Source organism: Poecilia formosa, unplaced genomic scaffold, assembly GCF_000485575.1.
Source record: "Poecilia formosa unplaced genomic scaffold, Poecilia_formosa-5.1.2 Scaffold73, whole genome shotgun sequence".
NCBI lineage: Eukaryota > Metazoa > Chordata > Actinopteri > Cyprinodontiformes > Poeciliidae > Poecilia > Poecilia formosa.
Window position 1 is genome coordinate 121,316 of NW_006800012.1, and position 22,796 is coordinate 144,111.

Consider the following 22,796-nt stretch of genomic DNA (forward strand, 5'->3'; position numbering starts at 1 on the left):
CACACACACACACACACACACACACACACATATTATGTTTCTCTACTTTCACCAAGACTTTGTATTGGTTTCCATTCATTTTTACATCCTAAACCCAAACCTAAGCTCAGTTCACACCTTCATCCTAAACTTAACTCATAAACCTCATAAACAGCTCTTCATCTCACAGATCCCACAATTTAGCATACATTATTACAGAGGCCCTTACAATGGATCAAATAAAAAGCCACACACACAATTATATGTTAAGAGTTGGCAGATTAAATTCACTAAAAAGGACTGATTCCCTGATGCCTATGTAATGTACTGGCTGGGGGATGTAAGGAGGTTAAGGGGATTTATAATAGGGATTAAAATGGGTGACTGTATAAGTCATATAGAAATGTGTACCATGTTCTAGTACACTGTAAGATACATATGCCACTATACAAGATTTGATATTATTTATGTATCATATTTGAACTCTGTGGAAGCCTGAGAAGACTTGAGTTGAGTTAATTCATGACAAATATTTGAAAAGTATTTTAACAAACTTTCATCTGAAACATAAGCATTTGATTTATTAATGTTATTCTGTGATGGACTTTTCTAAAAAAAATTGTCTGCATGACATGAATAATTCTCAAACAAGAAGCAGTATCAGCTGAACCCATTCTAATCAAATCATTGAGAGCTTCAGTGTGAGGAACCGGAACAGCTCACCACTTACAGTGAACACAGCAACTGGAGCACAGTTCACTTACAAACATCACACTGGTGGATTCTTACTGTTCACTCAATGGGGAAATTCAGCCTGATACTGGCAGTATTCTGCACTCTCTGTGAGTAAACCCACATTTCATTTTTTTTCAGAAACACAAATTTCTGGGTTGATGTTGGTCAGTTGATCCAGTAGAACTGGAACCTGCTTTAACTTCGCTCAGGTCAGCTTGTTTAGTCTTTTTTTATGTTCTGTTGTCTCAGGTTGGGTCTCATCGTCAGTTTTTGACTTTCACACTGTGGTGGTTCAGCCCAGAAAAGAAGTCACACTGTGGTGCTCGAACTTTTCTGCTCTCCCCGTTCACATATTCTGGTACAAACTTGTTGACGGATCCAACGCCAGCTGCATCGCATCGATGTTCAGTTCTGAAGTTAACGCATCGCTGCGAGAAGGATATGAAAATGGTAAATTTAACATGACATCCAACAGAACAAACATCTTCCTGAGCATCAAGCAGGTGGATGCTTCAGACTCTGGGCTTTATATCTGTGGAAATGGTAAAGATTTAGAGTGGAACATATTCAGTTCAACATATTTACAAGTTGAAGGTAAGATTCATGAATCTTTTTAGACATTTCGTTTTAAAATTGAGACACGTTTGAATTTTGAATCTGTCTTATGACATTGACTCATCCTCTCCAGTGGATGTGTTTGTTGAACCGTTCTGGATCCTGTGTGCTGCATCTATCTTCCTTTTAATAATCATCATCTGTCTGGTTGAAAAGATTAGGAGAATTCAAAAAGGTATTGAATATTCTTTATTAATGAAAATGCAGAAATGTACAAATACAGAATCCTTAAACTCTTAACCACCTTCAATGGTTTTCTGTTATTCAGCTCGAGCCGACAGTCAGAATCCACAACAGATCAAGGTAATTTCATTTTAGCTGTAATACCTCAGTATTATGAATGATTTGTTAAAGTCAGTGTGTTTGTGTTGACAGAATCCAGAATCTGATAACCTGAACTACGCAGCTCTGACTTTTAAAACCCCCAAAACTAAAAGAACCAGAACAGCAGAGGCAGAAAAAGATCTGGAGACGACCGTAGTGTACGCTGCCACCAGATAGACTCACCAAATGGAGCGATTTTACTGTTTTACTACGTTCATCTGTTTGTTTGTGGGACTTTGTGTTTTTTTTGAAGAGGGAATATGAAGTTGTAAATCTGTCCAACCATTGTTTTAATAAAGAGTCTCAATTTGTACATATTATAACTCCCACTCTCAGTCTTTTCTTAAGTGTTCACTGAAAAATAAAACTTACAAGGACATCAGATGAACAATGTGTGACTGACTGCAGTCTGTAGTCTCAGTGAACATAAAGGTAGCGACAGCCACACTGCAGCAGATAAACACAGTATGATCAATTATTAGACAAGTTACATTTTCAAAATTTCCTTTTTCCTTTTGGCTGTCTTTTTTATGGAGTTTCACTTTTTTGATCTGCTAACAATCAATATTTTGTGTCTGCTTCGCTGTAAAACTCCTGTTTAAAAAGTGTCCATAAACTCTCAGTAGGGTTTAGATAAGATCATAAAGGAGACCATGTCATTAGAATTTTATCTTTAAGGTCCTGACTGGCCAATCACACTGCTGTCTGCTCTGATGCATTCAGTGGATAATTGTTCTGCATAAAATGATGAATCTCTTGAGGATACAGATTTGATCTTGTACCAAAATGTCTTCTAAAAACTAACAGCAGGTTTGGGAGGTGATTCTGATTCCAGCTTTAACCCAAAGAGGTCAAACTATCTCATGTTTTATAACAGCATGCTGGTCAGTCTCCTCTCATCACAACATAAATCCTTTCACTCATTTTATGACCCAGTCTCTTTTTTTTCTTTCTTTTTTTTTGCTCAACAACACATTTCACTGTTTTGATCACTTAAGGTACGAAATTATTAACACCTCTGTTGATTTATGGTCAAAGTTATCTTTCAGTTTTATCGATGTTTCATGTCACTGTAAGTAACATCCTAAAGATTAGGGTAATGGCATGGAGGCCTTCAACCTCAAAGACTCATCATGTCATTAAAAAATAATTAACTGATCAAAAAACATGCAGCAAACTGTTCACTGAGCCTCGTCTTTCTCCTGAGCAGCAGAATTTAATTGTTTTCAAAAACTGAGAAGGGTACAAAACATTTTCAACAGGCCATTTTGTGACAAAATGTAAATCACAATAGAAAACTAAAATGTAATGGAATTATTGTGGGGTTGCTTAGCAGAAGGAGCTGATTCACCTCAGGCCCGGTGTTTTGAGTTGTGTCAGACCCACACTGACACTTTCAGCTGTGAGAACGTTGCAAAGTAATGCTTTTAACCACAGGAAGAGTGCACTTCAACTCCATGCAACAAAACCACAGCTTCACCAGATTTCTAGTTCAAGGATCCTCTGATTTAATGTAGAATATGCAAATACACCTTCATTTACTTCTAAATCACGTTGTGTTTTGAAAGTAAGTTCTGAGAAATGTCTTTCTTTTTTGTCATCTGATGAATCTTTCAGTTTGTGATTCCACGGAAAGTTATCTAATTACCTCTCTGTAACTAACTAACGAGCTACAGAAAGGTAGCTAAGGTAGTTAGCTGCAGGGATGTGCTGTTCAGGTTCAGCTGCAGCTAATAACTGTTCATAATGGCTTCATAGTGTTGCTTATAGTATACCAAATATCAAACAAACTTAATGAAAAGTTTGTTTAAAATTTGATTTTATTATTTTTACTAATTTCTAATATTTCCAATTGCTCTGGTATTTTTCCAGATTAGGAAGTTGTGAAGTTCTTGCGGCCCAAAGATCATTTCCATGATCACTGATTTTAGTCTCTGTGCTTATCTAACTAAACTTTATCATCAGCTCATCAAGGGTTTTTCAGTTAAGGACAATAGTAGTTTACACAACTCAGAAGAATCTCATGAACTCAAAAGTTTATTGAAAAGTAATGAAACTCATATAAATAGGAAGTAAAAGTTTAGTGAAAAATGCAACAAAGATGCACCTGTTTATTCAAACCATGACATTTATTATCCATTCATTTTGGTTCCAATGTGTTTTTTTTCTAATTGATTCTTTATAAAATAAGAAAGATTATGAGACCAGATGAACCACAAACAATTCTAAGTGATCTCTCTCTGGCAGTAATGAGTTATTTTCTTCATATAACCACATTTGTAAAGTAGACTCTGACTAAGTTATGAAAAATATTTAGAAATGTTGGTTGTCATTTTGTCTTTAGGTCTGGGAAAAAATGAGACCTTTACATTCCAAATATGTTTCTATTAGAAAAAGTCGGGGACAAAATGACTAAATACAGCAGAAGTAGCCGTTATTTTCAATTATAGATCTTTTTCTTAGCGTTATGATCCGAGCTTCCAAGCAAATGGAATTATGTTACATACTTGATACGTATTATCTTCATAAAAAATAAGAAACTTTGTGTTTTTATTTATGAATTTAATCATTTATTATTTTTCAAGGGTGGAATGTTCCACTAACAAACAATTTCAATGAATTCAAAAAAATAAGAACTGGGTACAGAATTTTATTTTATTTTATTCATGTCAATAAAGAGTATTTGTTTTTAATTTTGAATATTGCCGAAGTTACAGTATCAGGAATATCAAAATGAGAATTCATTTTATTGGAATTGTTCTATATGATTTATGAATTTCCCTTTCTGACATAACTGACAAGTAATATGAAATGCAATACATTTTTTAAGATGTATTACTAGACTCAGAGCAAAAAAATCTATATTTAGTCAACAAAATAAGTATGTTACAATCTTGGTAGCCATAAAACCTGTATTGTTTATCTATCATATAGTCAAGTGTGATAATAAAGACTTTTTTGTGAGAGTCCATAGAAAACCTAACCTTGTATATTTTAGCAGTATAGGTGGAGGAATTTGTTCCTTTAGTTATTACACAACTAAAATACGTTGTTTTGTAATCCTGTGACAGAGTTGAGAAGCAGAACAGATGAAAGATGTATTTGCTCTTTCTTCTGCTGCAGCGGAAAATAACTGTATGTAGTTTGAAGTTGAACCTTTTGCCAACTGAATATATCTGTATCTCTCAACGTTAGAAGTATGTAGGTTAAAGTTGACCTTTGAACCACATTCTTGATTTTTACTTCTTCTAAAAACAATTTCAGGTTGATTTAATCTGATGTTTTAAATTGTAGTCACATTCATTATGTTAACTCTTCTTAGAAAACATGATTTCTGTCTTTGAGCCACTGCAGCAGATCCAGTATAAGTCTGGACTGTTATGTTCTCACTGGCCCTTCTGATTTATCCACTCATTTTGGATAAAATGACAACAAAACATCAGTTTTGTTGTTTGCACTTTACACAGTTTGTTTTGAAAATGGGTTTCATGTAAGAATAAAAATATTCAAGCACATAAAGAAACTGAAGCAATATTTTCTGTCTGAGCTGTTGCCATTATTCTTGATGAGTTTCTCGTGTTGCAGCGTACAGAACATTCGTCTCCAGCTCTTTCTCGTCTGACAACCGTGTGTAGTTTTTTGCTTTGGGATGTGATTTCAGCGCTGCATAGTTGAGACAGTCAGGGTCCAGATTCTGTAAAAGATTTGCCTGTTCAAATAACTTTTAAAGTAATTGCAACATACAGAGACTTACATCCATCACAATGTGATTACCTCAGAGGGCTGTGGATTCTTTCTCTCTGTTTGACCTGAATGACAGAAACAGTTCCTCTGGTCAGCTACTGGTTTAAAACTTTAGTTATTATAAAATAATGCTGAAATGAAACCATACTAACCTGATTGTATTGTCCTGACAGCCAAAGCAACAATGACGACTGTAAGGAAGACGGCAACACAGCCAAGGATCATACAAGGCAGATTGAGTAATCTGTCTGAAACGTCTGAGGAAAACACGAACGGATAACATATTAGCAACATTCAACTAAAAACAGAATAAAACTGATAATAAATGCAGCATTTATAACATCCATCTTACCTTCCACCTGTAAGTGTGTTGCAGTGAACACTCCAGGGACTGCTGCTCCTACTGCTGCTATATAGAGTCCACAGAAATACAGTCCAGAATCTGAGATATTCACTTCTCTGATTGTCAGAAAGAGGTTTGTGATGTTTGTTGTCATATTATATTTACTGAAGTGGAAACCATCAAATAGAGAAACATTAGACTCAGCACTGAGCATGGATGAGATGCGGCTGGCGTTGGGACTGCTGTTCATCTTAAACCAAGATATGTGAGATAAAACTTCACTCAAGTTGCTGCACATCAGTGTGACGTCTTCAGCAGGCCGAACAGAAACTGTGAGAAACTGACAAACTGACACAGAAATCCAACCTGAAACAGATCGGCAGGGTTTTCTTTAATGTTTCAAACTAAGTTTATAAAAGATGACAGAAACGATGATAAACTGATGTAAACAAGTAGAGCCTGATGTACTTACTGAAGGTGCAGAGTGAAGCCAAGATGAAGTTCGTCATTGTGAGCGCAGTAAGACTCCACCAGTTAAATGTTAGTGGCTGAACTGTGCTCCAGTTTATAGAAGTCTCTATGAAGGAGGTGGAGTGTTAGTTTGGTTATTTGGCTGTTCACATTAACTCTGAGAACGAGTTTAGAAAATAAAAACTAATAAATATTAGGTGTATTCAGAGGATATTAATAATATTTTAAAATTAGAAGTTAAGTAGTTTTTTAAAGAACTTCATATAGTGTAAAAAAATAAAAATCATGCCAATCATTCCTTACCATTTATATACACTTTGACAATTAAAAAAAATCCTTTTTTTTAGCTCGATATATTCTATCCATGTTGATCATTGTTTTACTTGAGAGGACAATGATGTCAGATTTTAAATGCTATTTTTATATTAGTTGATTAAGGGAATCAGATGAGTTTTTGTGTGTAAATCTTACCTGACAAATGATGATTACCAAATAATTGTTGGAAACACCGGCACATCGGTGGAGACAGATTAAACGTTCCCCTGCATCAGTTTTGATGATCTCAACAATCTTTCAAGTCTGAAAGTACAAAACCGTCAGTTTAACCACTTTGATGTGAAAAGTTCAGACTGTCAGATGTAATTAGATATGTAGAGTTTAACACATGTAAATGTTCTTTGTTTCTAAAGTCTAATCCAGGATCATCAGTGGACCTTTAGTAGGACCTGACAGACTCCCTGCTGAACCTTCTGTAGTTGATTTACAGAGCAGACAGGTTGGCAGGTGATGCTGTCAGCCTGGGGCTACGCTTCATTCTCTGTCCTCTTCTCCTTATACCCAGATGACTGGACCTCAGTGGACAGTGATGAGTCCACATACAGACCAGATGTCCATTGGCCTGAGATGGTCCTCACACCCTGTTTGGTAGAACAAACAGGCCTGTGGCTGAACGTCCTGCAGCAGCTCAGGACAAACCACCTCCCACAGGAAGTACTGATCGTTATGCAGCCATTATTCAGTCTGTCCTGTGTTCACACATCTTTATCTGGTTTTGTTCAGACACAAAACAAGAAAAGTTCAAACTGCAATGAATAATATGATCATCATCAGATCTGACCCTCCCTCCATCCAGTACTGGTACTATGGGGATGTGGGTTTCTGTGTGTGTTCATTGGATAATTTAGTCCCTGTGTTGTCTTATCCAGCCGTCTCTTGTTCTGAATATTCCCTTGTGTATTTAACATCACCTGTGTCCTCTGCTCCCTGCTGGATCCTTGTCTTTGTCAAGTCATTGGTTCCCTTCCTGAGTCTGTGTTCATGTCTCGTCTCTGACCCGTGTTTCCTGGTTTTGAGAACTTTGAGGACTAAAATAAACTCTTTTCTTTACTTCACTCTGGGTCTCACTGCGTTCATCCTCACCATCAACAAACCACTTCCTGACATGTACAGATCTAGGATCAGGAAAAGGGCGGCTAACTTTTGTGCAGATCCCACACATCCTGGATAAAAAAACAATTTAGACTTTTATCTTCAAATTGTGTGACAGAGCATTTTTTTTCTAAAACCAGCCATCACAGAGATAGTTTCTTCCCCAGACTGTCTGAATGAAGAACAAATACAGTCTGAGTAATCAGCTACTCCATCGTGAAACAACGTAAGCATATTTGTACTACCACAACCTCTTTCCTTCCTTTTTTCTTTCTTTCTTTGTTTCTTTCTTCTTTCCTTTCTTTCCCTTTTTCTTTATTTATTTTCTTCTTCCTTTTTTCTCTCTTACTTTTTACTTCCATTTTCATTTCTTTCTTTTTCTCCCTTTAAAAAAATCATAATTCAAATTCAAAAGTATTTTATTGATCCCAATGGGGGAAATTAAATAAAAAACAAATAAAAATTGGTTATACAGTCATAAACATGTACATATTTCCATTTATGTTTTATTTTGTTTCCTCTGAGGTTTATATATTTGTATCTAATGTCTGTACATCATGACAGCATGAAACAATAGTTGATATCCTTGATTGTCCACACAATTTTGGTTAAAAAGCTGAATCTAATTGTAATATTGACATTTGTTTTACATTTTAAGTTGAACATGCAGAGACAGGGTGTGGTGGGGTTAAACACAACCCACATATGGAGGCCTTAGTCCTTGACATGGCCGTCGCTGGTTCGATTCCCGGTCTGGTGACCCTTGCCACATGTCTTCCCCCCTCTCTCAATACCCACTTTCCTGTCTGACCACTTTCAAATAAAGGCCGCTAGAGCCAACAAAACTTTCAAAAAAAAAAAGAACATGTAGAGACAAAACACACAGAAACAAGTTCTTCTCCTTCTGATTGGTTTTTGAAGCAACACATTTTAATAACAAGTGTACAGCCAGTGGTGAGGCGCAGCTCTCTAGTGGTACTGCAGAGGTTTTGTGTGAAGTTGGTTGAGAAGGCAGATCACATGGCTGGAGCAGCCGCTCTCACTTTCATCATGAACATCACAGTAACGGATGAAAATGGCTCTTATTCTAAACAGGAAAAATAGATTTAACAAACTAAGCTACATTACAGTCTTGGTAGCTGTGCAGTAGCATCTACACATCTTGCTGTTCACAACAGTAACATGAGATAAAGACTTTTTTCATGAAACGTTATGCTGAACATAAGAATAGCTGAAAGCTGCCACTGTGGTTGATACTGAGAACCTTTTGCCAACTGAGTGTATCTGTATCTCTCAATGTCAGAGTTAATAATAGGTATGTAGGTTAAAGTCGATTTTTAAACCACATTCTTGACTTTTACAGCTTCTGAAAGCAATATTAGGCTGATTTAATCTGAAGTGTGTAAGATGCAGTGAGACCACAATATGGTAGACGTTCTTGGTAAAAATGATTTCTGTCTTTGAGCCACTGCAGCAGAACCAGTATGAGTCTGGACTGTTATGTCCTCACGTCCTTCTGATTTCAAACACTAGTTTGTTTGTTAGCTCAGTTTGCTTTGAAAATGGGTTTCATGTAAGGACAAAATATTCAAGCACATATAGAAACGGAAGCATGTCTCTCACTTTGAGCTGCTGACATTATGCTACTGTCTTTATCTTGTAGCAGCGTAAAGAACATTGTCTTTCAGCTCTTTCTTGTCAGCTGCTCTTCGTTTGCTCTTGGCTTTGGGACGGATATGCAGCGCTGCATAGTCGAGACCAACAGGATCCAGATTCTGTAACAGAGTTATTTTCCTTTAGAAAGTTGCTTAACTTTCTAAAAGATTTACAGCAAACAAACTAAGTCCATCACAATGTGATTACCTCAGAGGGCTGTGGATTCTTTCTCTCTGTTTGACCTGAATGACAGAAACAGTTCCTCTGGTCAGCTGTTTGTTTAAAACTTCAGTTATTATAAATTACTGCTAAAATGAAACCATAGTAACCTGATTGTATTGTCCTGATTTTGACAGCCAAAGCAACAATGACGACTGTAAGGAAGACGGCAACACAGCCAAGGATCATACAAGGCAGATTGAGTAATCTGTCTGAAACGTCTGAGGAAAACATGAACGGATAACATATTAGCAACATTCAACTAAAAACAGAACAAAACTGATAATAAATGCAGCATTTATAACATCCATCTTACCTTCCACCTGTAAGTGTGTTGCAGTGAACACTCCAGGGACTGCTGCTCCTACTGCTGCTACATAGAGTCCACAGAAATACAGTCCAGAATCTGAGATATTCACTTCTCTGATTGTCAGAAAGAGGTTTGTGATGTTTGTTGTCATATTATATTTACTGAAGTGGAAACCATCAAATAGAGAAACATTAGACTCAGCACTGAGCATGGATGAGATGCGGCTGGCGTTGGGACTGCTGTTCATCTTAAACCAAGATATGTGAGATAAAACTTCACTAAAGTTGCTGCACATCAGTGTGACGTCTTCAGCAGGCCGAACAGAAACTGTGTGAAACTGACAAACTGACACAGAAATCCAACCTGAAACAGATCGGCAGGGTTTTCTTTAATGTTTCAAACTAAGTTTATAAAAGATGACAGAAACGATGATACTTAGAAACAAACTGATGTAAACAAGTAGAGCCTGATGTACTTACTGAAGGTGCAGAGTGAAGCCAAGATGAAGTTCATCATTGTGAGCGCAGTAAGACTCCACCAGTTAAATGTTAGTGGCTGAACTGTGCTCCAGTTTATAGCGCTCTCTATAAAGGAGGTGGAGTGTTAGTTTGGTTATTTGGCTGTTCACATTAACTCTGAGAACGAGTTTAAAAAATAAAAACTAATATTTCATGTTATCAGAGGGCATAATTTTTTATTTTAATTTGAAGATTTGCAAACATTTAAATAACTTATACTGTAAAAAAGAAAAATAATACCCTTTACCAAAATTACAGATTTACATTTACCGGTCTAATGTTTTTTTGGTGTCTATTAATAAAACTGTAGCTTAAAATGTTTTGTCCATGTTGATCAATGTTTTACTTGAGAAGGCATAATGACAATAATTTAAGTTATTAAATATTATTTTTTTAACAGCTAAATAATATTTTATTGATTTGGTGATCAAATGTGATATTATTACTGAAAGTGTTTAAGGTTTACCTGTCAAATCAAGGTTCTTTAAAAAAAGAATTGTTATGGTCGCATTCATGCCATGGTGGAAACAATTTAAACTTTCACCGGCATAAGTTTTGACGTTCTCAATGATCTTTCAAGTCTGAAAATATGAAGCCTTCAGTTTAACCACTTTGATGTGAACGGTTCAGACTGTTAGATGTAACTAAGTTGTCTGACATTTAGAGGTTTGAAGTTAATCTGCCACTGTCAAGTCAGGTTTGAAGAAGCTTCTTACTTGTTCCTGTTCTTACTGAAGTGTCTTAATTTAATCATTCATAATAGTTTCTAGTTGTGAAGTTCCACTGTAACTCCAGAAACATTACTTTTTAAATTGCTTAAAATTAAAACCAATTAAAAAATAGTATTTTAGGGATGCTGTGATGGCTCAGGGGCAAAGCATGACCCACATATTGAGGCCTTAGTCCTTGTGGCGGCTGCAGGTTCGATTCCTGGCCTGGTGACATCGGCTGCAAGTTTTCTCCCTCTCTAATTACCCTGTTTCCTGTTGAACTACTTTCAAATAAAGGCCTCTAGAGTCAACAAAACCTTTAAAAAATTGCTTTGAATATTATTATCCACTCAGCTAATAATTTAGATGTGTACAATATATTGTAAATGTGTGTAAATGTGCACTACCTTCATATACAAGTGATGTTACAGTTGCTATATTATAGGCATTTATCTGGGTGGGTATAGAGTGCAAAGTTCCTCGAACTAGACTGGAAAAATGAATAACTGAACAATTTGTTGTCTGATTTAAGACAATAGGGAGCAAAGATATGGGAGTCCATGTCCTGGTTGTGCAGATTGCAGTAGTTAATGGGTACAGAGTGGGTGACCAGCTAAACAGCTTGTTTTAACAAAATGTGATTGATTTGGAAGGAAGATCATGAAAACGTTTTGTTGAAATCTAAGCGTTTGAAGTTCGAACCTTTTTCTAGAAAAAACAATAAAAATCTTATTGTTAGAGAATTGAAGGGACAGTTCTGGTTCTTGTATTTTCTTCTTCAACAGCAAATGAACATACAGAAAAATAATCAGTGACATTAACCTGGTCAAGAATCTTCACTTTCATCAAGAACTGATTTTAGGTTGGGGTTGATATACTGGTTACTGGTGATGGTTAGGTTTTAGGGTTAGGATTAGACTATAGAAATTAATGAAAAATGAGTGGAAGTCAATGCAAAGCCATGAAGATAGAAAGACATATTATGCACATTGAGGGGTGAATGTGGGGCAAGTTGAATGAGTGTGCATGTGTGTGTGCATGTGCATGTGTGTGTGTGTCTACTTATTATTCTACAGATGAAGGACCACTTCTGCAGCATTTACCAACAGAGAGAGGTCCTTTGTGGACACCGAGGACCTTTTCTGTATCCTCACTGTTTTTGCAGCTCTGCTTCACTCTGATAGTTTGATTTTATGGTAAAGTGTAAATTAAGTTTCGGTTAAGGTTAAGAATAGAAATGTAACTGTTTGAGGAAAATGACTGGGACTACGTATAAATTAAATCACTAAAATGAATGGAGGTCAATACAAAATTCACAAAGATCACCTTGTGGGGACAATCACTTTTGATGGGATAAAAAATAATTTACCTCATGTTACAAAATGCTTTTTTGTTTTGAAGTCAAAACATTAAAGAAAACTATGACAGTGGGATGGTAGGAGTGATTTAACATTGTCTGGGACACACTTTAAAGAATTAGTGTCATGTCTGTTAGTCTGTCTGTGGTGTGCGTGTGTGTGGGTGTGTGTGCGTGTGTGTGAGGTCTCTGGATGCCTCCTCTTTCTTTCAGTTGCTCTCAGACCACACTCTGCTGTCTCTTCCTGCCAATGTATCTCACTCCTCACACAGCAGGCCAATCAACTGTCTTATTGAGGAAGTCCAACAATCTGACTCCTCCTTCAGTTCAACACCATTCTGTGCTGTGTGACAAAAAGCAGACAAACCAAGAAAATCTAACTTTGATGGTTAACAGAAATAAAGAAAGCCACGCTGAGACGGAGATAAACTGAACACCTTAACAGAGTTCTTGATGACATAAAATACACATTATAATTCTACTTTTTATTTTTACTGTGCACTCATGTTACATACGGATGCATTGAACCAAAATATCAGTAAATTAATGTGATAGAATCTGTTTTATTGTCTGTTGCAGTTCCTGTTGCTTCCTGAGTCTATCGGGTGGCAGCGTACACAACATGTGGCTCCGGTTCCCTCTGAGGTCCAGATCTGTGACTTTTTTTGGCCTTTGCTTGGAAACTGAGAGCTGCGTAGTTCAAATCATCTGGATCCACATTCTGAAACCCAAAAAGAAAAAAATGATCACATGAGAGTCAAACGGGGATTGATGTGAATTAGGTATCATAAAGTTTATGATGACTTGATTATTGAAACATCAAGTTTCAAAGATAAAACTTGATGTATAAAAGTAAAGTAAATAGTTGAATAGCCTTAGTGCATTAAAATTTCAGACTATATTGAAATAAGACAATATTCAACTGTTTGAACATAAATTCATGTTGTTGTTTTTCTTTTTATTAAAGGAAACACGACAAATTGGGCGGAGCTTCTTCTTCAGTCATTCTTTTGTGAACCGTTAATCTTTTAGTCTGAGTTTTGAGATTTTGTTTTTGTTGTTTTAACTGAGTCACAATTATTATTCAGACTACGGACAAATCTTTCTGCCATTCTCCAGTCCAGTGAAAGTTGCTAACAGTTGAATTAATCTGTTTCACACATTTATTCACAATTAGCCAAGAAACATCTGAACACTAACTGCATTAACGGCAAATGTCCAAAAGCAACTAATGCAACAACTCTCAGTCTGCTACGCTCTAATGAAAAAACTTAATTTGCCTTTTTATGTGTTTTCAAAGCTATTTTTAAAGATAAAAATAGCTTTGTTTTGGAGAAAGCAGTTTGATTTGTTATAATTAGTGTCGTGCAGCAGTACTAGGTTAGATTTCAGCAATAGAAGCAGCAAATCGCACCTAAAATGAAAGTTATATTGTTGAGCTTAAAATAAATGGACAACTGTGGAACTAAAGAGCTAAAGAGGAAGAGAAATCATCTGATCAACTGCAATATTTAAAATATTCATGCAGTTTCAGTTAAATTACTCAGTTTACCTTGTTTCTTTCTTTTTGCAGCTTTAAGCTTGAAGCTAAAAAGACAAATGGAAAAGTTTGGTTAGTTAATTACTGATTTGATATTTATTATTCTGTTCTAAATTATTTTAAAATAAGTTGTACAATAATATAATCAAACTGTACCTCTCTCCAGTCTCCTGTTTTTAACAGCCAGAACAACGACTGTTACAGAGAGAAGAGCAGTCAGAGCACCTAAAATCCCAGGCATCAGGTCCATCAGTTGGTCAGCAGCTTCTGTAAATATTTACATATTAAAGTGGGATTTTTTACTGCAGTAAAATCCAGGGAACTCTTCTAAGACAAATAACTTACTTTTATTATCAGAATCCTCCTCATCTTTGGAGTCTTCATGAGCTGAAAGTGCAGATGATATTTTTTAGTCAGTTATTTCTTTTTTTTTAATTTTGCAATAACTTGGTATTTCAACAGCGACATTCTCAGATTGTTAAGGTACACAGAGTCAGACTTACCTTTAATGATTAACTCTGTTGCACTGCCAACAACTGTATGTTTCTTTATATAAAATCCACAGAAATACAATCCAGAGTCCATCAGGTCCACTTGTTTGATGTGAAGAAAGACAGTCGTCACGTTGGAGCTCATGTTAAATTTTTCACTTTGGAATCCATGGCAGTACGAAGGTTCACCTTCAGGACCGTACATGGAGGAGATGCAGCTGGGTTTGGTTCCATTAATCACTCTGAACCAGTCTGTCTGGGTTGGAGATGAAGAAAGGTTGGAGCAGAACAGAGTGATGTCCTCACCAGGATGAACCTCCACAGTTAGAGACTCACAGATCCAACCTGAAACAAGCAGATTCAACTGTAAGACAACAAAATAAATCAGTAAGAATGGAATCCTGATTCACATGTTAAAGTTAAAGAACACACAGTTAAAATGGAGTACACGATGAACATGATTTAATATTTTACCTACTTTGGCTGCAGAGCAGTATAGCTGTTATCTGCATGAAGTTCTCCATTCTGCGTACAACAATGTCTCAGTTTGGCCGCTTCTTATGTAGGGGGATTTATTAGAAAGGGGAGTGGTGAACAGTTCACTTCACGTCAAAAGGCTTTTGTTTTTCTTGACCAAACTTTAGCTTTAGAAATATGCAATTTCAACTTCAATTTAAACAAATAAAAGTATTTAAATACCATTGGTAAGCTAATTAGCCATTTTAATTATTGTCAAATATTAACTATCGTACGGCAACCTGTCATTCTAAAGCAGTCTCATGAAGAGGATGTGCAGGGTTGTCCATAATTATTGTGATTTCTTTGGGACAGTCCTTCATCTCCACCATTATTTCCAGAGGTTCCACAGCAGTCCACTGAACAGAACCAGCCTTATTCATCACTCTGTTTAGGTTTTTTAAAATGTCCAATCTGATGCTGCTGCCCCAACACATGATGGCAGAAAAGATTACACTTCCCACATCAGACTTATAGAAATCTGCAGCACCTTGTTGCAAACTTTGAAGCATCCAAGAACCATCTGAGTATTTTTGCATATAAAATGACTCTGACTTGTGTTTTGAAGTGTAGAGAGTAAGAAGAAATGGTGAGAGCACAGTCCCCTTTGGTGCTGCTGTCCATCTGCCTGTAGACAGCCATTTAGTCTTATAAACTATGGTCTATTTATCAGGTAGTTATTGATCCAGATGGTCTGGTCATCGATCCAGAGAGACAAATCAGGCTTTGGCCAGCTGGGTTTGGACAAAGTTAAATACACTGGAGAAATCAAAAAACAAGACAATCACTCTGCTGCATGCTTTGTGATTTTGTTGGTGATTATGAAGTAGGTGGATTATGTAGTGTGGTGTCCTGGCTTAATGCCTTATTTATGTATTAGTTGTGTTACCACTGCACACCACTGGACATATAGGCGACTTCAACTCCAACACCAAAGCCATAAGTAACTTTCAGGGGTCCTGATATATGTTGGTTTGCTGACTCAGATGGTCAGAGAGGTCAGAGAGACTCCAACAGGAGTCTCTCTGAGACCTTCATAAAGTGGGATGTTGGGACAAGAGATCTGTAGATCTGTTATCGTTGATGAGAAATGGATGAGACTTCTGGAACCACAACATTGGAACCTTCTCCTGGGTCAGGCTAAGATATGTCAAAAACACCATCGCCTCTATATGGTAAATTGCTTTTACTTAATCAAGTCCAAAGAAACCCAGAGAACTTCACATTATAGTCAGTGTTTTACCCATTCATTCACACCCACATCCAACTGCCATGGGACAGTCTAACATAGGAAAAGCTGCCATGAAGTGGCACCACTGGACCCTCTGACCACGAGCAGCAGGCAAGGCAGGTGAAGCATCTTGCCCAAGTCACAACAACATAGGCGGACAGAGCATGGGATCGAACCGGCAACCCACCAATTACAGGATAAACTCCCTCCACTATCTCCATCCATCATCTGGAAAATGATATTTTCCAGTTTGACACAGGTGTCAAACTCCAGTCCTGGAGCCACTGCCCTGCAACTTTTAGATGTGCCTCTGCTGCACCACACCTGAATAGAATAATTAAGTCATTAGCAGGGCTCTGGAGAACTGATCTACACAAGAAGGAGGTAATTAAGCCATTTCATTCCAGTGTTTTGTACCTGTGGCACATCTTAAACTGCAGGACAGCGGCCCTTGAGGACTGGAGTTTGACACCCCTGATATACACAATCAGAATCTGATTAGAGCCTTTCATCAGCCTGACTCTGCTTTCTGTATTGAGTCCAGGAAGCAGAGGGTAGATGCCCTTCATATCCCTGTTAAACTATGTTTAACAGACAAGCTTAGCAGCTGTAAACATCTGTCTCATTATCCGAGAAGCCAAGTTTATAAAATAAACTGCAAAGTTTAATATTTTTTAATTGTCTAACCTCAATTCATTTTGGTGCAGAAAACCATCTCTGTGTTTTGTTTTGTTTTTGTTTTTTTTAGGGTAGGCTACGCCTCCTGCTGGCACAAATAAATAATTGCATTTGATAAAGTATCCACTGGTCTGTTGTGACACTGTAAATATGTTAAAAGTGTCAAAAATCTCATCGCTTCTGATGTGCATCAGTCTTGGAAGCTTTTTCTAAAACTCTACAGTAAAACTGCTTCTTTCACTTGAGCTTTTCTGAAACATCACTAGATTCATTATTCAAGTGGAGTTTGCTGCTGCTTTGGGTCTGACTGCTGGACTTGTGACTGATTTCACATGGTGTTTGTCAAATATTTCCGTGAAGCGGGGATATCATTTTAAATTAGTGACAGTAGAAGGACCTGGAATACAGATGAGTTGAGGGTCGGGCCATTTCTTCAGACAACTGATGGGGAATGTGATGCACAGCCACACTTGAGAGGGTTTTGACTGCATCCAGATGAAATTAATAAATCAGACAAACTGAGTATCACTTAATATAGCTGAAGCTCTGTGAGGACAGCACCCGTTGTTCCAAAGAAACCAACAAACTCATAATCTGGTTTTAATGGAGTAACTTTATTGCAACACTTTATATTTCAAACTGTGATGAAATTCTGTTAATTCAACATATTTCAGAAACAGTTGAGGCATATGGTTGCGCTCTAGCGCTTCACACTGGAATAGACACATTCTCTGAATGCTCCATCCGTCTTTGTTCTTGCTATGTTGGTCTTTTGATGACTTACAGAAGCATATTGGAGGTTTTCTCCATCTTGGGATTCCTGGGGACAAATATGTAGCACAACAGATGCTCAGTAAAAAAAAAGAAGACTTCAGAATGAACAAAATGTATTATTCCATTCCCCTTCTTGCTAGTTGCTTCAGAAACTATTTGAAACTATTCTTACCTGCATATTTGGGTAAGGAGTTGTTGAAGATATTTCAGTGGAATCTGTGTGTAAAACAGAATGAGAATAGTTTCACTTTGAAGCTTACAGAGTATTTTATCTGAATTTCAAATGGCAACACACACCTGCATGCTGCCTTTTGTTCATTTTGAAGACTGAGAAGGCCAGTGTAGCTGCCAGCAGGGTGGTGAATGTCAGAGCTCCACTCAGGAGATAAACCAAGACAAGAGAGAAACGTTCACCTGCAGAGAAACACGAACCAGTAAGCAACTGGCTACTGTAGTACAAATTTCACTAATTTCACATCCATCTTGGTGCCTCAACGCTCTTCAGCCTCCATTCATTTAATTTAGGTGTTATGGAGAAAGGATGTGTCCAGAACTTCCAGGGTACTGGATCTCAACATCTGGAGTTGACCACTCCTTATAAAACTAGAGACCTGATAATACAAGAGATTTTTTATTTATTTATTTATTTATTTTTTTTTTACAGATAAAGGTTTTAAAGAGTCTTTTGGTCTATTTTCAGAAAACTCTTGAAGAAATTAATTTCTGTTACCAGTTCTGATAATCTTGCAAAAATCCATTTCAGAAGTTGTAAAGGCTTCTAAGTTCAGTTAATCTCTATTTTTGGAAAACTTATCAGGATACATTTCATTATCAAGTCTAGAAGATGAAATGCATCCAACTGTATTTTATTAATTTTTTTGTTGCATAAAAAAAGACAAATGAAACCTAGATGAGGAAAGAACAATCTGAATAATGTGAGAAGCAGGATTGTCTGAAAATCTTTGATTCAAGAAGAACAAGTATTTGTGGAAATGAAAAACGACTCACCGTCAGAGTCCAGCTTGGTTCTGTTTCCAAACAGTATTTCTCCACAGGAGGCAACAGCACAGTAGGTCCCATTAGGGTCCTTCATGGGCATGTTGTACACACAGGTGTGTGTTTGTGTGCTGGGATCACTCCTATTCTCCTGAGTGTAAATGAGTCCAGGATGGGATTCTTCAGAGTTTCTGAACCAGTAAGCACTGTGTTGTCCACCACAGCTCCCGGTTTGTACCATACATTTCAGACTCACAGAGTCTCCTTGCTTGATGTTCTCAGATTCTGACTGATGGACCAAAGTCTCTATAGTAGAACCTGAACCTTTTACGCTGAGTGTAGTTCCTTCACAAAATTCATAGTCGTTTAAATTGCTCCGTACACAGTGGAAAGTCGCAGCATCTGAAATCTTCACATCTGATATCTTCAGCACAACGTTCCTGTGATTTCCAGTGTCCAGCGAGAAACGAGAGTTGTTGAACTCCTCTTTAAAGACTGCAGTGTTGGTATGTTTGTACAAAGTACACATGAGCTTCGGTTCCTGTCCCAGAATTTGTTTGTACCAGTAAAACATCACCGCTGAGTCATCTTGGCAGAGGCATTGTAAAACAGCGTTGCTTCCAACATCTACTGAGTAAACAAGTGGCGATCTCTGCGTCAAGTCTGTCGAATGAGCTGAGGACAAAAAATTCACAAAATTAAGGATTTACTTTTACTTAAAGAACTTTGTGTCGCAGTGTTTGCATGACAAGAAGCAAAGATTCTTGTTAAAAGTTCAAGATAAAGCAGCTGCAGAAGCAAACTTACCCATAGTCACCACAAGCAGAGTTGCTGCGTACAAAGCCAAGGTTCGAGAAGTCATTGCACTTTAAAATGCAGCGGTGGAAGAGCTGAAGGTTAGTACGTTCACCCCTCTTTAAACTTAAGACTGTTTCTGATTGGCCCATCAGAGTTACAGTCTACTTCTGAACACATTTTCCGTGCCACCTACCTGAGCAACTGATATGTCTTGAACCCTGGACAGACCACACAAGTATTACATTTATATCTCATTTATTATTTAACCACTTCAGATTAATGCCCTTAAACTTTGTTGAATTTGTCTCAGTGATGATTTTATGACACTAGTGAGCTATATTGACTGTAACCAGACAGAAAAGAGGGGAAGAGACCAGCAAAGGTCTCAAGTATTAGAACCCAGGACTATAGCCTCCGTATATGAGGAAAAATGTGGCTTTAAAGAAGGCACATTTTGTAGTTTATTAGTAACTGTACCCAATTTTGAGACACAGTTAAATATTTCAAAAGCTTTAATTGAAGAAAGGAAGGGATATAAAATATATTTACTGTCCACATTTCCAGAACTGGTTCCAATCATCAGAAATGACTGTGCCCTTACCCATGATCCAATGTTAGCTGGTACATTAGAAAGGGTCAGAGGCAACTTGAGGTTTTTCATTTTCCGAAGTGGGCAGCAGTGACAACCACGCTGTTAGGATTCTGGATTTCTCCATGTTTGTGTGTGCTGTGAGTGTGTAGTATCCTGATGGAGTATGTGGTGCGCCTGCTGCTGCCTGCACACCTGTGGGCAATCAGCTGAGCTGTGGAGATTGTTAAGGAGCTGACAGACGATGATTAACCAACACAGGTAGTGAAGCCATCAACTTGGTCCCTATCATACCTGCTAAGCTTTTGTTTGTTTCCTCTGCTGTTTTGTGTCACTCGCCATTTTTCTCTCTTCCTGCCAAGTTAAACCTTCCATGGTATCCTCGTTCTGCTGGATGTTCTCACCAGAACAATTGGAAACACTTTTACTCCATTGAGGCATAGAGGAAACAAACATGTCTCCAACACACAACTCTGAAGAGTTAAATGATGGCTGGTGAGGGAATTTATCCATTTGATTCTGCGTCGTTGAATCAGCGATGCATCTAGCAGATGCAGGATGGAGATCTCGAGGAATGAACCTCTGACCCGAGGGGAGGAGAATAAATTCCTCTTAAATGTGGTGTTTTCTTCTGGCTAGGATTGTGTTGGCTTTATTCACAATCTGTCTATTCCAGATGTCAGACAGGGTGGGCTACTGAATGCCAATTATTATATGTCAATGTCAAAGTCAAATTTATTTATATAGCACTTTACAACAGGTATAAAACTGCACCAAAGTGCTGCACAAAAACAACACAAATGACAAAACAGAACACAAAACAATACATCAATTAAATGCCAAAGAGTAAAAATGAGTTTTAAGAAGTGATTTAAAATGATCCAGGCTGTGGGCAGATCTAATCTGGAAAGGTAAGTTATTCCATAAAACAGGAGCAGCAACAGAAAAAGCTTGATCTCCTGTCCTCTTAAGTCGAGTTTGAGGAACTGTCAGTAATAACTGATTATTTGATCGTAAAGTTCTGGACACAGACTCGAAATTTAAAAGGTCCCGAAGATAAAGAGGGGGCTAACCCATTTAAAACTTTAAAAGTTAACAAAAGAATCTTAAAATCTATTTGATAAAAGACAGGCAGCCAGTGTAAAGATGCCAGAGTTGGCCTTATATGGTCATGCTTCCTGGTTCCTGTGAGAAGCCGTGCTGCTGCATTCTGGATCATTTGAAGTCGCTGAATCTGCGATTTATCCATCCCTCTATATAAAGAGTTGCAGTAATCCAGACGAGTTGTATGAAGGCATGGATGAGTCCCTCAAAGTCCTTAAAACAGAAGTAAGATTTAACTTTTGCTAAAAGCCGAAGGTGGTAAATAGGTCATTTTAACAAGGCTGAACAGAAATTCTTGTTTGTCAAGGACAAGTTGCCATTCAAAACAATAAAACCAGTTTTATCAATGCTGACTAGTTTAAGTCATTTTATGTAATATAGTCTTTGGCAAATTGCTGCTACTGTAACAATCTCTTACTTAAATTTGAACATTATGTTTGAACACTGACCTCACACCCAGTCTTCCTGTGTACAACCAAGAGGTGAAGTTTCCATCAGTGGAAACCTGTTTGCTGTATTACGAACCTTCTTTACTACAAAACATGAAACCAAATTAAAACCTGAGAGCTGACTACTTGTAAAGCTGGACCTTCCTGTTTAGAAGAGGGTATTGTTAGGTAAGAGAGATTTCTGAGCAGGATCAGAACGTGTCTCCATTTTGCTGCTAGATTGGATCACCTTGTCATGCAAATAACCATGGCAACCCTCCATACCGATCACATGAAGTGTTTTCTTGTCAGACCTTTAAGGCCTTTTTTTGGACATGCTGTCTTATTGTGACTGGACTGCAGCCAGCAACACTAAGTAGATGAAGGCTGTACTTGTTCATTCATGGACTCCCTACCAGATCCTCCAGCTCAGCCAAGATGAACATTTTTTGGGGCTCTATAGAGCCCCAAAAAATGTTACCAGTTTTTACCAGTTTTTACCAGTTTTTTTGGACCCCAAAAAGTCAAGAAGTATACTTCTTGACTTTTTGCCTTATGACTTTTACTTTGTATCCAGTTCCCTTGTTCTTCTCTTTTTCCCTTCCCATTGTGCCCTTTCTATTTTACCTTCTTATTTGGTCTTAACAGGTTGATCAGGAGTGTTAGCCAAATATTAGGGATTCACCTGTCCATGATCTATTTGATCAGTTGGACAAACTAACTGCTGCTGAATGTCGACCAATGATGCACATTTTACAGTGGTTGAGGTGTCAAAGCTCACAGAGTGTCAGGGACATTGTGTAATGTTAAAGAAGTTTTGTACTCATGATACTCATGGCCCAAACTTTGTCTTCATTGGTTCATTTCTTGCAGGGGGCATAACTTGGAATGTGTCTGTTTTTGTCAATCGGAGTGCTTACACTAAGAAACATAAAATAAACTGACTGTGACTCTAAACCTTCTTTTTTCTGTCAACATTCTTTTAAAAAACCACATTAGCTCTTCAACAGCCTATTGGATGAACCTTCTGGGCGATAAAGTTATCACTTGAAAACCTATTTCAATTCAAATATTTCATAGACACTCAAATCTGCTTACAGATGTTTAAAACACACTAATTCCAACAGCGCCTCCTTCAGTTTTGTTCACAACCCAACAGTTCTCTGTCATTACTGATATAAATTTGTTATAAAAGTATTACTGATTGCACTTTAAAAATTAGGTATCTTTATGTTATTAAAG

At 37.4% G+C, this 22,796-nt stretch overlaps 5 protein-coding genes across 7 annotated transcripts; 1 reads left to right on the top strand and 4 right to left on the bottom strand.

Annotated features, from left to right (window-relative positions):
• Nucleotides 1–718: 718 nt before the first annotated feature.
• On the top strand, nt 719–1,960 carry LOC107836672 (uncharacterized). Its single transcript, XM_016673324.1, has 5 exons — nt 719–821; nt 964–1,308; nt 1,403–1,504; nt 1,598–1,632; nt 1,705–1,960. Exons 1-5 carry the CDS (start codon nt 779–781, stop codon nt 1,828–1,830), a joined length of 651 nt encoding a protein of 216 aa, XP_016528810.1. The 5' UTR covers nt 719–778; the 3' UTR covers nt 1,831–1,960.
• Nucleotides 1,961–4,967: 3,007 nt separating this feature from the next.
• Nucleotides 4,968–6,273, bottom strand: LOC103140589 (uncharacterized). Its single transcript, XM_007555804.2, has 5 exons — nt 6,213–6,273; nt 5,750–6,106; nt 5,550–5,654; nt 5,428–5,462; nt 4,968–5,347 (listed from the first exon to the last, which is right to left on the bottom strand). Exons 1-5 carry the CDS (start codon nt 6,247–6,249, stop codon nt 5,210–5,212), a joined length of 672 nt encoding a protein of 223 aa, XP_007555866.1. The 5' UTR covers nt 6,250–6,273; the 3' UTR covers nt 4,968–5,209.
• A 1,921-nt stretch (nt 6,274–8,194) lies between these two features.
• LOC103140588 (uncharacterized) lies at nt 8,195–10,398 on the bottom strand. Its single transcript, XM_007555802.2, has 5 exons — nt 10,304–10,398; nt 9,831–10,187; nt 9,625–9,735; nt 9,503–9,537; nt 8,195–9,414 (listed from the first exon to the last, which is right to left on the bottom strand). The coding sequence occupies exons 1-5, from the start codon at nt 10,338–10,340 to the stop codon at nt 9,292–9,294; spliced, it is 663 nt and encodes a 220-aa protein (XP_007555864.1). The 5' UTR covers nt 10,341–10,398; the 3' UTR covers nt 8,195–9,291.
• A 2,518-nt stretch (nt 10,399–12,916) lies between these two features.
• On the bottom strand, nt 12,917–15,056 carry LOC103140590 (uncharacterized). Of its 2 annotated transcripts, XM_007555806.2 has the most exons (7): nt 14,919–15,056; nt 14,630–14,785; nt 14,453–14,542; nt 14,295–14,336; nt 14,106–14,216; nt 13,962–13,996; nt 12,917–13,130 (listed from the first exon to the last, which is right to left on the bottom strand). In XM_007555806.2, the coding sequence occupies exons 1-7, from the start codon at nt 14,962–14,964 to the stop codon at nt 13,008–13,010; spliced, it is 603 nt and encodes a 200-aa protein (XP_007555868.1). In that variant the 5' UTR covers nt 14,965–15,056; the 3' UTR covers nt 12,917–13,007. The 2 variants fall into 2 exon arrangements, with proteins under 2 accessions (XP_007555868.1, XP_007555867.1); XM_007555805.2 differs by having other exon boundaries at nt 14,453–14,785.
• A 2,404-nt stretch (nt 15,057–17,460) lies between these two features.
• Nucleotides 17,461–20,244, bottom strand: LOC103140591 (uncharacterized). 2 transcript variants are annotated; one of them, XM_016673309.1, is made up of 6 exons: nt 20,035–20,242; nt 19,443–19,651; nt 18,648–19,310; nt 17,937–18,053; nt 17,812–17,855; nt 17,461–17,685 (listed from the first exon to the last, which is right to left on the bottom strand). In XM_016673309.1, exons 2-6 carry the CDS (start codon nt 19,495–19,497, stop codon nt 17,566–17,568), a joined length of 999 nt encoding a protein of 332 aa, XP_016528795.1. In that variant the 5' UTR covers nt 19,498–19,651; nt 20,035–20,242; the 3' UTR covers nt 17,461–17,565. The 2 variants fall into 2 exon arrangements, with proteins under 2 accessions (XP_016528795.1, XP_016528796.1); XM_016673310.1 differs by lacking the exon at nt 19,443–19,651 and having other exon boundaries at nt 20,035–20,244.
• Nucleotides 20,245–22,796: the final 2,552 nt, after the last annotated feature.

Bases quoted from the DNA above. Each gene is read 5' to 3' on its own strand.
- LOC107836672 (XM_016673324.1), top strand. From the start codon at position 779: ATGGGGAAATTCAGCCTGATACTGGCAGTATTCTGCACTCTCT. The intron at 822-963 runs GTGAGTAAACCC...CTGTTGTCTCAG, and splicing joins GGCAGTATTCTGCACTCTCT to GTTGGGTCTCATCGTCAGTT. The intron at 1,309-1,402 runs GTAAGATTCATG...CATCCTCTCCAG, and splicing joins AACATATTTACAAGTTGAAG to TGGATGTGTTTGTTGAACCG.
- LOC103140589 (XM_007555804.2), bottom strand. From the start codon at position 6,249: ATGACGAACTTCATCTTGGCTTCACTCTGCACCTTCA. The intron at 6,107-6,212 runs GTAAGTACATCA...GATCTGTTTCAG, and splicing joins GGCTTCACTCTGCACCTTCA to GTTGGATTTCTGTGTCAGTT. The intron at 5,463-5,549 runs GTTAGTATGGTT...TCTGTCATTCAG, and splicing joins TGTCAGGACAATACAATCAG to GTCAAACAGAGAGAAAGAAT.
- LOC103140588 (XM_007555802.2), bottom strand. From the start codon at position 10,340: ATGATGAACTTCATCTTGGCTTCACTCTGCACCTTCA. The intron at 9,538-9,624 runs GTTACTATGGTT...TCTGTCATTCAG, and splicing joins AATCAGGACAATACAATCAG to GTCAAACAGAGAGAAAGAAT. The intron at 9,415-9,502 runs GTAATCACATTG...ACTCTGTTACAG, and splicing joins AGAATCCACAGCCCTCTGAG to AATCTGGATCCTGTTGGTCT.
- LOC103140590 (XM_007555805.2), bottom strand. From the start codon at position 14,964: ATGGAGAACTTCATGCAGATAACAGCTATACTGCTCTGCAGCCAAA. The intron at 14,786-14,918 runs GTAGGTAAAATA...TGCTTGTTTCAG, and splicing joins TATACTGCTCTGCAGCCAAA to GTTGGATCTGTGAGTCTCTA. The intron at 13,997-14,105 runs GTACAGTTTGAT...TTGTCTTTTTAG, and splicing joins AAACAGGAGACTGGAGAGAG to CTTCAAGCTTAAAGCTGCAA.
- LOC103140591 (XM_016673309.1), bottom strand. From the start codon at position 19,497: ATGACTTCTCGAACCTTGGCTTTGTACGCAGCAACTCTGCTTGTGGTG. The intron at 19,311-19,442 runs GTAAGTTTGCTT...TTTTGTCCTCAG, and splicing joins TCTGCTTGTGGTGACTATGG to CTCATTCGACAGACTTGACG. The intron at 18,054-18,647 runs GTGAGTCGTTTT...GTTTCTCTGCAG, and splicing joins AACCAAGCTGGACTCTGACG to GTGAACGTTTCTCTCTTGTC.